Source organism: Hirundo rustica, chromosome 2, assembly GCF_015227805.2.
Source record: "Hirundo rustica isolate bHirRus1 chromosome 2, bHirRus1.pri.v3, whole genome shotgun sequence".
Lineage (NCBI taxonomy): Eukaryota > Metazoa > Chordata > Aves > Passeriformes > Hirundinidae > Hirundo > Hirundo rustica.
Window position 1 is genome coordinate 85,469,054 of NC_053451.1, and position 13,930 is coordinate 85,482,983.

The window sequence follows — 13,930 nt, forward strand, 5'->3', positions numbered from 1 at the left end:
TATTATTTTTTAAAAAAGTATTATAGACTTGATAGGAGCTAAGTATTCTTTGCCGGGTATAGCCTTTCCCGCCTAGAAGGAAAAATGCGGCAAGGTGCACAAAAGGTTTAACTTTTTCATTTCCAATTAGTTCTTGGCAAAAGCCTTTTTTTTTGTTTGACACCTTCGCCCCTCGAGTATGTTATGACACATACCAAAGGAAGGCAGCAGAATTTTGTTTCACAGGTGGTAAGGGTTTTTTTTCTGTCCTAGGAAAAATCTTGATTTCTCCTAAACACTAAGCACTAAACCTGACAACATCCAGCAGCAACTATTAGTCTCTGTCCCACGTATTTCTAATTTTCACATGCATGGTAGAAAGTTGTTATAAAACCCTTTTCGCTAATTTTTATTTTCTGCCTTTACAAAGGTGAATTACCACCTACAGAACAGCAGTTCAGGCTGTAACATCAGGATCACAGAACAGTGGAGCATGGTGCAGCACACAACCTGACCTCTGTTCCAGAAGAGGGAACAGCTTCTTTGGCTACTGGTAATGATTCACATCCTTCCTTCTGCATAGCGTCAGGGCAGGAGCTACCCTCTCACTTATCCACACAGAGCACAAACTCCTGCCTTCCTTTTTCTGCCAGCCAGTTACTCTGATTTGGTAAAATTGGGGGGTTTTTGTTGCAAATCCAACAAGTTTGCATACAGCTTTACCGAAGCAGTATTTTTAAAGGATCAGTTGTGCTTGGTCACAGCCTTCCCTTTTCTCTTTTACAAACTAGGACAGGAGAAGTTGCTGCAGCTCCTGTTTCAATAGGGTTACAGTCACTCCATGGTCAGTCAGGGCACAAGTACAAAGGATCCAGGTTTGCTGCAACATTTTTACCACCAATGCAGAAATAAAGCCATTTATTTTTGATAAAATTGTAATTAGTGCAATACATCTTAAAAACAGAAGAATGAAATGAAAGTATTTACATATAACTTAAGCAACAAAACCAATTGTGGTCTGAGGTCATTTTAGTACTTTTTAAAGTAAAAATAAGGCAAATAAAAAAAACATTTCAGTGTTTTTATCCAAACTAATCAAACTCAAAAATTAACGATTGTCTACACATACTGTTAAAAAGTACATGAATTTCCAGACAAGCTCAGACATTTCACAGCAGGAAAAAAAAAAAAAATCCAGGGTTACAGAATTGTTCTTTTCTTAAGTAACACGTTGATATTTTCAGAAGGCTGACAGGCTTCCATTTCTCCTGGCTGAGAGACTCTCAGTGGATTGCATTTCACCTAGGCAGGCAGAACTTTCTTCATCATTAAAGCTGTCATATGCGCTCAGCAAAGTGCCATTGGCTGCTCTGTCATCCTTCCGCAGAGAGAGGGGCAGGTTTGCTAGGGTGAAGTTAACATCTTTGAAGGCATGCAATAAAAAGATCCCCACAATAATAGTCAGGAAGCCACTGAGGGTGCCAATAATGTCATCAGCCGCCATGTGTTGCCATTCCTTGAAGAGGATGGCAGAACAAGTTAAAACAGACGTTGTAAAGATTACATAATATATTGGAGTCACTATTGAAGTGTTGAATATATCCAGAGCCCTGTTTAAATAGTTGATCTGCGTGCTCACACAGACAGTAAGGCTTAGCAGCAGAATCCAAGACAAGGGATGTTTCAGCACTGGTTTTCCTGCAAAAAGTTCCTTTATAGCGATGCCCAGACCTTTGACACAGGAGACTGATAAGGCTCCAATTACAGAGCAAATGGTTATGTACACGAGAATGTTGGTCTGTCCGTGGCGAGGTCCCACCACACATATTAGAATTAAAGACACAATGACAACGAGCGTTGCGAAGACCACAAAACCTGTGGTTGGGGGGAAAAAAAACTTGTTATTGACAGACACTAATGGACACACTTGTTACTTATGGACTCTATTTATCAGAAGCAGGGCTTTTTATCTCAGGGGTGCAGGGAAAACACTCATGAACAAATGGGACTGACTCAGCTTAAACAGAACAGTTCAGGATGTTTCTCATTATTCCTCCAACATCACAGCTGAGATGATTTTAGAGTGAGATAGCCAAAACAAAGGATGCACCTCAGGCATGCTGTATTACCTTTACCAGTCTATTGGCAAGACTGCTACAGGATTAGATTGCTAAATTGCCTTACACCCTGACTCACTGAGGTGCAGATGCCACTGGACACAGGCCTGAGTCTGAATGGAGTCTTTTTTAGGAGCTACATTTTGGCAGGTGGCAGTATTCGTCACCAGGTTTCCAACGATCAGGTTCCTTAAGAACAACTTTTTGATCTCTCTGCTGAATATTTCCTCACGTTTAAGATGAGAATTGCCTTTGTATAAATAGTATTTTGCAGATGTGCATTTGTGAGTACCTCATCTTCCATGCAGGCATAACAGCTCATCTGTAGGACTTGACTTCTCAGCAGACACCACAACACCTACCTTTTCATTTTAAAGACAGCTTAAAGTTGTGCTTAGAGATGACACAATTCAAAATTTATAGAAGTTTTGTTTATTCACCTGTGCTGCTGCATTTGTTTAAACAGTCACCTCAGTGCTTGCTATCAAGGCACTTTATTCAAGGCCAGACAAGTTCATTGTCATCATGCAAAGTTCCCTATGAAAATATGTTACAAAATTCAAATCTCTACTTCATTTAGACAACATGTCCACATGACGCAGACACAGGCCGTCTTCCTGGAACTTAAAAGCAGCAGTAATGAAACTATAAAATAAAGAAATGATGGGCTGTGTACATATCAAGCCAGCCTTTTTCTTACCTGGATCACCTAGTTTGTGGGACATTTCATCCAAAGTTTCTACTTCTTCCTCTTGTGGAGCATGAATTACCATCACAGTTGATCCCAATATACTTAACAAACATCCTATTTTTCCATGTAAATTAAGTTTTTCATTTAAAAAGAAGGATGACAGAATGGCACTAAGAAATAAAAAAGGCACCAACAAACATGGGATTAGTAATATTCATTTGCTCATCAAGTTACAGGTTATTTTGACTGTAGAAGTCATTGCATACACAATCTGCAGCTTAAAAATAGCTATTTTCTATCTTGAGATACTTGCTGTGGACAGAACTACCTGCTATTATTTGGCATCTCTGCCCAGAACCCCGTTTTCATGCTGCCTGCCAAAAAAATGCCGTATCTAAGAACTTGCAAGAATAATTTTAGAAAGACAAAAATCTTTACTTAGGAATGAAAATACTGCTCAGCTGTGATTGCCATGTTTTTGAAATGTGGAAGGCAGTAGCTTTTCAGAGATGAACATGTGGATGCATTGCTACAACCCTTTTATATCATAGCCACTACGTATTTGGAGAAACCTAAAAGTTACTCCTGATGTTTATAAGCACGCTATTGTGAAGAACAAAGCCCATTTATTACAGCATAGTTCGGTGACATGTTTCTAAAGAAATGTTTTACTTTTCCCTCTCAACTCACACGGCTTTCTGTTCGAGTTTCTTACCTTACAAGAACACTGAGAGCTCCTAGAGGAGTTACTAATGTAGCTGGTGCAAAAGCATAGGCAGCAAAGTTCGCTACTTCTCCAGCTCCCACTGCAGAGGAACAGGAATTAAACCCCAGGAGTTAGGCTGTCTCATGCAACAAACCTCTGATCCAGGGCAAGTGTTCACGTAGACACAAACAGGCAGCAAGAGAACAGTGGAAAATTCTAATGATAGCATTCAGCTAACGGTACTAGCAGAACACACCCCTGCCCCTCTTCCTCACTATTAAATTTTAAAAGCAGGCTGTGGAACTACAGCAGGTATTAGAATTAACTCTACCAAATCAGAAAATGTTTTATTTTAGTGTCTGTGCTGTGGCTCCCCAGCCTGCCAGCTTGACTCATGAAGTTCTGCACAGAGAAATCTGCAGTAGCAAGATACAGCACAGCACATACAGTAAGCCATAGTTACCTGAATATAGCCAGCAAGCTGAGAGTTCAAGCAATGAAAAAATTCAGAAAACAGGCATAATCCCAAAATATGCTTCCCTTTAAGAAATCCTATATATCTAAGCACTTCTCTGCTAAGACAAAAACCAGAATGCATATGGGTAGCAAAGACATACAAAACCAATGTCTGCCTGGTTCCACAGCACAAAGAGGGCAGTTACATTAAAGGAAGAACTTCTGGTGTGAGAGAAGTTATATTAAAATCCAATCACCAGGTAACATTACCATGTATTGTAATGAATCCCAATCTTGTTCCCTTTCTTGTAACCATGCTGCCATATGTGGCGTAGTTACTTATTAAAATTCTATAATGCAGATTGTATTTTTGACACTTAGATGAATAATTTTTGATACTTACTTGAAAGAAGTCCAGCCCACCACAGCCATTCCTTAAGGTATGCATGACCACCTTGACCTAAAATTGAAACAACATTGGCTATTCCACTAAAAACATTGACACCCTGTCACTAATAACACTGCTATGACATAAAAGAATTTTTGCAACCCATGCCCTTAAAAATATCAGCAGCCTTTTCATACCTAGGTTCTCTAGGTAGAATGGTTGAAATCAAAGAATCTTCAATTTCTGATGTGCCTGTGCCTCCTACAGCCTACTTTGATAACCAGTCATTTTATTTCTTTTGTGTTAGAAATGGCACTGATAATCATATCTGCATTACCCTGAGAAACGGGTCTTTCAAATCACTGAGATTACATGAAAAGCCAAGTTGTGTGTCTCTTCCTAAGACTGCTGCTCTGCAGAAATTGTGCATGGTTTATATGTGGTTGATTACATGTGCAAACATCACATTTTCTCATTCCAAACCAGAGTGCATGAATTATGTATCTCAAGATCAACCATATTTTAGAAGCAAAGATGACAGGTACCGAATAAAAATATTCAGAGTCAATCTTCTGAATCATCTGAGGATGCTGCAACTATTCTACCTAAATCTGTCTTCTTTCAATTTAAAATCATTGCCCTTACAGGCCCTGGTAAAAACACACCAAAACACAACCTCTCTTGTCTTTTTTATAAGCCCTCTTTAGGTACTGGAAAGTGTGTCCCACTATAAAGTGTCCCAAGACCCTTTTCTTCTCTAAGCTGAACAATCCCAACTCTGTCAGCTGATCCTCAGAAGTGTTCTGTCCCTTTGATCGTTCTCATGGCCTTTCTCTAGACTTGCTCCAACAGGTCCATGTCCTTCCCATGCTGGGGATCCTGAAGCAGGATGCAGCACTGCAGGTGGGGTCTCACCAGACCAGAGCACGGGGCAGAATCCCCTCCCTTGCCCTGCAGGTCACACCTGATTTGGACATGTTTGGCTTTCTGGGCTGTGAGTGCACATTGCTGGGTCATGTCCAGCCTCTGGTGCCCTTTTGGACAGTGCTGCTCTCCATCTGTCCTTCCCCCAGCCTTGTGTTGGTACCGGGACTTGCCCTGACACAGGTGCAGTGCCTTGCTCTGGTTCTTCTTGAACCTCATGAGATTTGCACAGGCTCACTCCTCAAGCCCATCCAGGTCTCTCTGGATGCCAATTTCTTCGCTCTAGAGCATCAATTGCCCCACTTAGCTCGGTGTGATCCACAAACCCACTGCCACTCAGCCAGTCCCACTGTCAGTATCACTGATGAGGGTGTTTAATAGCATATTTAATAGCACTGCTTCCAGTATGAACCCGTGAGGTGCACTACTCATCACTCAGTTACTACAGGTGATTTTCAGTTTTCTGAAACAGTCTCCTGACACCCAAACACAGTTAACACTCTCTTAAATTCACTCCTTTAGGAGCATAGATGTAGTAAAGAGTGCTGCTTGCAAGTTCAATTTGCAAGTACAATTTAGACTTAACTGACATACAAAGGAATCCTTTGACAAGTGTCCCCAGTGGGCATTACATATGCATTAAATAGCATGTGTCACACACAGAGTTAAGGGTATCTGACACCAGAGAAAAAACACACCAGCTCTATGTTTTAGGTTTCATATGCATGTAACAAAACCCCAAAAAAGGCAAAACAAGATCATTAGTTTAATGAACAGAAGTAATCTTCTGTTAAACAGCAAAATCTAAACATCAGCCATTTATTAAAAGATGTATGTATTTACCTGCTCTCATGGAGCCTTTCCTGGCTAACCGGAGGAGACCTTTCTTCTTCAGGATGAAACTTCCTCCAATGAAAATGCTGGAACTCATAGCCAACACCAGACCAATACAGAAGTCATACTTCCCACGAGTTTGGCTCATCTCGTAAACTACTGAACACTGTCACATTGATCAATGAGGAGCAGAACTTCTGTCACTCAACAAAAAATGATGCAACACTGAAACATGAGCAAAATAAACACATTAGAATTACGCTGGTAGAAACAGGTGCTGTATAGGAAAATCCTCAACAGCTCATGTGACTGGTTCTCTTGCAAGTGGCCTCTGGTGAGAGTGGTTAACACAAAAAATCAAAAGGCAATCTGAAGCATGTGTAAGCTTGCACTAAAGATGAGTAACTAACAAGTTAGAATAGGGAGAAGGAAAGGTTTCTGACCTGGCATATAAAAGGTGAAACCCAAACAAGCAAAAATTCCTTGAGAAACTTTAGGGAAATTTTACAAATATGTCATTAATTTTTCTTTTCACTGACTATGCAAATCTGTGTCTGACACACCACGCTAATGATCAAAAAATTACTTACATTGAAATCAGTCTGTAACAGAGTTTGAGAACAGTCGCAGCATTTTTTCCATATAAACTCCCTAGAAAAATGAAAGAGAATATTAGAAGGATGTTTAATCATACAGCCATCTTCATAATACAAACAAACCTCACATGCATGCCCAGGCAATTACTCTTTAACAGGAAAATCTGGCAAGAAATAAGGCCTTTGTTGATTTATTTTACAGTTTCCCATACTTGTATGAAGCACCTTTCAATATAACTTTTCGCTGTACTTTTATGCTTTCAACTTTGATTAATTTGCTATACTTCTAAGAAAACCTAACAGAGAGCTACTGGTAGGTTAACATTAAAACTGAACACAGATCCTCTTACTTGCACCTAGTTATGCTGTGAAAAAGTAGCACAGCACTCAACATTGCACCGCTCAAAATGCTGTACGAACCACAGTTCAAAATTCTCAAATCCACTTCTCTTAGTCCTGGCACAGTAATTTTTAATATCTTATTTTATAGGAGAAACTAAGTAAATGATCTACAAGAAAGCTTTCACTTTCTTTAAACTTCTAAAAATAAACTAGATTCTTGCACGATACAAAACTACCTACCAAACAAAACCAAGCAAGACAAATTATCAGTGGATGAGACAGACCAAACCCAGCCACCTCACCAACTGCATAAAATATTATCCTGGTTTTAAATTCAAACAAGACTTTCAGTCCCTTGAAGAAGGTTTTAATGCAAGGAAAAGACATAAGACACTTGCAACTGTTCTCTCCACCATCTGTTCTAGCAGGTGCAAGGCACTCTGCTCAGGTAGTCGAACTAAGAATGTTCTTCCAACTCCAGCTGGTGCAAAATGTGACAGTGCTATAGCATCACCTGGGGGAGGAGGGGATGGTTTTGCTAAGCTTTATACTTTACCCTTTTTTTCAACAGTTGCTACTTTAGCTATATCACTAATGGGATTATTTTTACTGGTGTAGCTTTTTACTAAAAGAGAACTTTTTTTTTAATCCTTTTTTTCTCTCCCTGGCTTGCATACCTTCACCTACGCTGACAGAGAAAAAGAGCATCAGTTAGTCCCATCCTGACACCTTCCACCCACTGCATCCCAGAAACAAGGAGAAGCACAGGCTGCTTTTCTTTGCAGCAGAGGAAGAATTTGATTGCAGAAGAATGAGGACACTTGTGTGCTCACAGGTAACTATGAATTTAGACTTGAAAAGGATGCTACACTTCAAAACTAGTATTTCTACTTTTACCCATGTCCCAAGTACACTGAAGTGGCCTGTCAACCACTTTGTTAACCTTATAAACTACTCAAATCTCAATCACTTAAATCACATAAGTTCAGATAAATTACTTCCCATCAAGTTTATTTGTCCTCACAGACACAGCCAGTCCCATTTCTGCTTGGACTGGACTGCCTTATTTTCACCTAAGTTTAGTCAGATATCTATAGTTGCAGACAAATGTCACACAGTCGTGGCGGACCCAGCTTCTCTCTGAAGAGATCTGTATACAACACAGACATAATTTGCATGTGTAGAACTGACATGTGCAAGGTCAAAGCAGTACCAGGCACCAGAAGTTTTACACTTTAGGAAATCAGGACTTTAATTCTAACCCTAAGACTTAATAAAAGAAGAACTAATGCATGCTCATAAATGTAATCAAGGAAAATTATCTGTGGGCATGAGAAAATAAAATGCCACGAAATGAGCAGTTTCTGGAATAAACAATGTCCCTCATGTGTCTGCCTTGGGATGTGCCAAAGCTGTTGCATTCCAGCAGCCAGGGCTACTACTAGGTATGAAGAGAGAAAAGACAGAAAATGTAGGAGTTAAAATAAAGCTGGCAGATATGTAGTTCTGCAAAGGTTCTTGAATCAAGTTCACAGCTGATTTTAACACACAGAACACTTCATCCACTCAAGACCAGCAGTGTCATGGAGGAGTACCAGTTTCCTGCTCTGATTTCAGAGAAGTAATGAAAGGCTGAGACTCTCCTATTCACAGAAGCTACAACATCTACCATGCCACCAAGAGCCGCTCATTAATGAACTGCCTGTGGATCTGCTGGTGTCATAACTCTGTCTGCAACAGTGCAATGACAGACCACAAGGGGAACTGGGTTTGAAGGTTAGCAGACAGGCAGGGATGGAGAAACTCAGAATGCAAAAACAACAACAACAAAACAACTGTGGGAAATAAGCAAATCCAGATTAGCCACGAAGTTTTTTTGCCTATTTTCAGGATATAACCAAATGCACCACAAATGCTAGCAAGATACAGATTCTCTGGTCTAAAACACAGGATAACATCTCTTTGCCTCTTTGCTCAGAAGTAATTTTCTCTCAAAAGCAGCACAAACACAGTGCTCAAAAGATGTTACATTTATTGTAGCAAGTGAGTTCTCTAAATATCCAGAAACATTAGAAGTGGTGTAATGAGAAGAAGTAATATTTTACATTTAAAAGCAGATAAGCATAAGTAAGAATGTGGGAGTTACCAGCCAAAGAAAATCAGTATCACTTCCACGAGCTGTACATTGTATGGAAGCAATAATCAGAGCTGGGAAAGGCAGACATGGTGCATTGTTCCAACTTTGCTTACTTGGCCAAAGCCCTCTAGAGTTCAGTAGACAGTCTTAAAAGACTTACAAGAAATAATCTAAATATAGGCTAAATTGTTTAAATTCAAGAATCTTTTATAAAACCTGTTCTTTTCAACTATGATCAGGATGATGCCATTAAGCAAAAAAAAAAAAAAAAAGACCTTAACAGGCCCTTTACTTCAACCCTTTGCCATGTACTAAATAATTCACTGCTGCTCCTCATTATAGATAATTCAGCCAAGCTTCTCCCACAAAATACTTGCAAAGGAAAATTCACAAACATGGCAGCCACACTTTGATGCCATTAGGCACTCTCATCATCTGATCATCTTCACTTTCACTACCAAATCCTGTTGCTGGAAAAAGATACAAGTCCCTTTATCTTTGCATCCACGTATCAGCATTATTCTGCAGGTTAGGTGCTTGGCACCTCCTGCTGTGCCACCCTCTGGGTCCTTTCCCAAAAGCTTTTTTTTGGTGCAATTTCTGAAGCTGCATGCAGTACTTTAGCTTGAGTTATTATGACTTCTGCAATACAGTGGTAGACTGTATTTCTTTTTAAACATCCAAACCAGGTGGGTTTTTTAGTCCTTTTTCTGCAGTCACCTACTGTTGACTCATTTTCAGCTTCTCTACTGGTGTAACTTCCTGCACTTGTATAGCAAATTACTCCTGCCTGGGTGTGATATCTTCCATTTACTCCTATAAAAAAACTTCTCTTTTTTTAGAAATGTTTCCTGAAAGCATTCAACCAAGATTACATACTGGCAATCCTTCCCTGCCCAATATTATTGATTATTTCTTTGTCTTTTGAGCCAGATCAATAACATTAAACAGCCAAAGATTCAGACATAATGGAAGATTTTTAAACAAAAGACTGCTCTGGCAAGACAATAATACTCTAGGTACAGCCATTCTGTATCTTTTGAACTGTTCTGTGGTATTTTATTGTCAATTATGCTTATTTACAAGAGATCCATGAGAAGTTTTATGTTTCTAACATTGGAATTAAGCACCAATTTAATGCCCTTCTAGCCATAAAGCTTGTCATGGAAGAAAAGGGGGTTGAATCAACAAGCTGCTTTAACAAATACACGTTGACTATTATGTGTCATGTTGGCTATTATCTGTACCCTTCCTCCTTTCCACAAGCACAGAACTACATGAAATAAACATTCCCTAACAAAACAGAAATCCAAATGTTCAGTGATGAGCCTTCTGCAGGCTCACTATACATACCAATTTTGTTCCAAGATCCAGAGGCATTCACTTCTTGAGTATTTCGAAGTTAGGTTTCTAAAACAGAAGTTAAAAGTAACATTAATTGTTAAGAATTTGACAAAAGATTATGTCCATTATTTCAAGCTGATTTAATTTTCACGTGTGACATGCAAGACTGTAAAATGTCCATCTATGCTTTAAAAAGCAAGAGGATTTTTGTTTTAGAAACACTTGAATAACAGATCACTGTGATTTTAGATTTTATCTTTCTTAGGTACATCTTGCCTGATGCCATAGTTACTGCATCCCTTTGCTTTTCACTCCACAAATTGAAGAAACTAACCTGTGATCTAAGTTACTCTTTAGAAGGTAATGTAATAAACTGAACTGAAATACTTTCTTTCAATTTCATTCTGTAACTAAAGTGCTAAGGCACCTTTATTGCAAGATAACTAATATCAAGTTTTAATTACTGGCTTTGGTATGATGTTCGGCAGAGGATTTTACAAAATCACAGAATACACTGAGTTGAAAGAAACCCACAAGGATCATCAGGTCCAGTTCCTGGCCCTGCACAGGACAGCCCCAGGAAAGTCACCATGTGCCTGAACACACACAGGTTTAAAGTCTGTCAGGCTGATGCTCTAACCATTACCCTGGGGAACCTGTTCCAGCGCCAACCACCCTCTGGATGAGGAACATTTTCCTAATACCCAACCTAAACCTTCCCTGATACAGCTTCAGGCCACTCCCTCGGGTCCTGTCACTGGTCACCAGAGAGAAGAGATCAGTGCCTCTGCTTCCCCTCATCAGGAAGCTGTAGACCATGGTGAGGTCTCCCCTCATTCTCCTCTTCTTCAGGCTGAACAGACCAAGTGCCCTCAGCTGCTCCTAATACAGCTTCCCCTCCACCCTCTTTGCCACCTTTGCAGCTCTCCTTTGGATATACAGAACGCTGGGGCAGTGAGGAGTATGAACACAGAAATATTCTTAGTAAGATTACTAAAACCCCCCAAATATACCTAATTATTAAATCCAAACCTTCCTTAGTCATGTTCCATCCACATATCTTTCAAACAGGGGTACAAAGAAAACATTGAAGGACAGACACAAGGGAGTGTTAGAATAAAAGAGTTCAACACTTAGTCACGTGCACCTTTAAAAGGCCAAGATGGGTGCACACAGTACCTACAGATTCTGTATACACTCTTCTGTATACACGCTGTTAGGAAACAATAAATTCAATTTCAGACTGAGCATTTGCCCTAGTACAGGATACAAACTCAAAGTTCAGGAGTGCCCAAACTTATACCCATAATTATTTACATATTACACAGAGGCAAGCTAAAATCATATTTATGTTATATATATGCATATATAGAATGTTAGAGGCACTATCACGTGCTCAGAAAGCAAAACGTGCCTTAACTATCCTAAGGTTGTCTATTTTAAAAGGTTTAGATAAACTATGGAGAAAATTAAATCTTTATACCAGATTTCTATTTATAAAGCAAAAGCAAAAAGCACTCAATTTTATGAACCTAGGGGTTTTTTTTTGTGGAAAAAACCACATAAAAAACCTATTTGTATGAGATAATTGTAATTATTCTATTAAAAAATGTCCTTTAATTAAAGCACTTTCACATAAAGCTAAAAAGTATCTTCAGTAAAACAGTGTTATTCATTAACTGAACACAAACTATAGACAGTGCTTTATAACTGATACTGTATTGACTGTTTTCATGGAAAGCTATCAAAATAGACTCAAGATAAGACTTGCCTCATCTCTGCTGGACCTGGCACATGAGTTCCACTCTCATGGGAGAAATAACCAGCACAGGGTCACTGAAGTTCCCCCTTTGGTACTTAATATGGGCAGTTTCAAACTACAGATAATTCAGGAAGTTAAAGTCCAATCTAGACATTAGTCACAGCTATTCCTTTGACACGACTCATAACCTGTTATAAGCTGTTTTCTTCTTGCCAGGATTTTATCATGAGAATTAAGTACTTTAACAACAGCAGAACTAGTGGGACACTGAATTCTAAACACAGTGATACCAACAAAACCTTATGGAATAATTTTCTATCGATGAAGCTGTTTGTTACCTTCCAGGGGGGAAAACCCCTACCTATATACAATGGGACACATCAAAGGCATTAAGATAGAACCACAACCACTTATATTTATCATGTTTTCAATACTAACAACGTTAAAGACATTGTAGCGAAACAGAGAAAGTTGACTGCTTGAAAAAGATTGGGGGGAAAAAAGTAGGGATGAAGGAGTGAGATCCAGGCAACACGTTCAGAGTATATGAATGAGCAAAATTCTTCAGAATCTCTCTGAATCACAGGATCAACTAGGCTGGAAAAGACACGTGAGATAATCACACCCATGACACCACCATGTCAACAGACCTTAGCACTGAGCGCCACGTCCGGTCTTTTCTTAAATAGCTTTGAGTACAGTGACTCCACCAGGTACCTCCCTGGTCAGCCCATTCCAACATCTCACCACCCCGCCTATGAAGAAATTCCTCCTAATGTCCAACCTAAACCTCCCCTGGTCAACTTAAGACTACAACGAACTACAATGGGAAGCTACGATTACATTTTCCATGTCAAAATGATGCACCAGGGCTCTGAAGTTCTGCTGAAGGTGCTCTGGAGCCAGGCTGCAAAAGCCTCACCCTGGGATAATTCAGCCCTGGACCAAACCGAAGATGAAGCGGCTTAGCTCTCTGGTTAACCACACGCACACGCCAACACGGGGCACAGCGGCTCCGGAGCACGGGCGGACCCAGCACGCTGTACCTGGACACCTCTGCCTGGTGGGAGAACCCCGCAAACAACCCGATTTAGAGTTTTTAACCCCGGCCTTCCCAGACCAAACCACAGGTTCCCCACTATGGAGAAACCACCCTCGGGCTTGCACAGCCAGACTCAAGGCCCGGAGCCCCGCGCCCAGCGCCCCCCGGCCCGCTCGCTCCTCACCCGCGGCGCCCGGCACCGAGGGCCCTGCGCCGAGCGCTCCGCGGGAAGGAGCCCCGCCTGCCCCCGCCCCCGAGGGCCGGCCAGGCCCCCTCCCCGCCTCTCCCCGCCGTTACCTGCGGTCACGGCTCCTCTCACATCCCCGCCGGGAGCGGCGAACCAAGAGGAGACGAGGGCGAGGGAGGCCGGAGCAGGTGGCGGGAGGGGCCGGCGCCCGTCCGCTCCAGCGCCATGAGGGGACGGGACGGGAGGGACCGGCAGCGCAAGGCGAGGCGGCGTCCCGGGCCCGTCCACCCCCTCCGCTCCGCGGTTCCGGCAGCGGCGGCCGGAAGGGGCGCGGCCCGGCCCCGAGCCCCGCCCGCCGCGGGTCACATTCCCCTTCCCGCAGCTCCGCCTTCCCCGGGCCGGCGGCGTTCCCGCACACGGCTGAC

General features: G+C 41.3%; 1 protein-coding gene across 2 annotated transcripts; it reads right to left on the reverse strand.

The window, feature by feature from the left end:
* Positions 1-896: 896 nt before the first annotated feature.
* On the reverse strand, positions 897-13,788 carry NIPA2 (NIPA magnesium transporter 2). 2 transcript variants are annotated; one of them, XM_040056735.2, is made up of 8 exons: positions 13,616-13,788; positions 10,524-10,580; positions 6,686-6,746; positions 6,105-6,320; positions 4,353-4,409; positions 3,503-3,593; positions 2,797-2,957; positions 897-1,854 (listed from the first exon to the last, which is right to left on the reverse strand). In XM_040056735.2, the coding sequence occupies exons 4-8, from the start codon at positions 6,241-6,243 to the stop codon at positions 1,220-1,222; spliced, it is 1,083 nt and encodes a 360-aa protein (XP_039912669.1). In that variant the 5' UTR covers positions 6,244-6,320; positions 6,686-6,746; positions 10,524-10,580; positions 13,616-13,788; the 3' UTR covers positions 897-1,219. The 2 variants fall into 2 exon arrangements, with proteins under 2 accessions (XP_039912669.1, XP_039912670.1); XM_040056736.2 differs by lacking the exon at positions 13,616-13,788 and adding an exon at positions 13,503-13,523.
* Between the last annotated feature and the right edge of the window lie 142 nt (positions 13,789-13,930).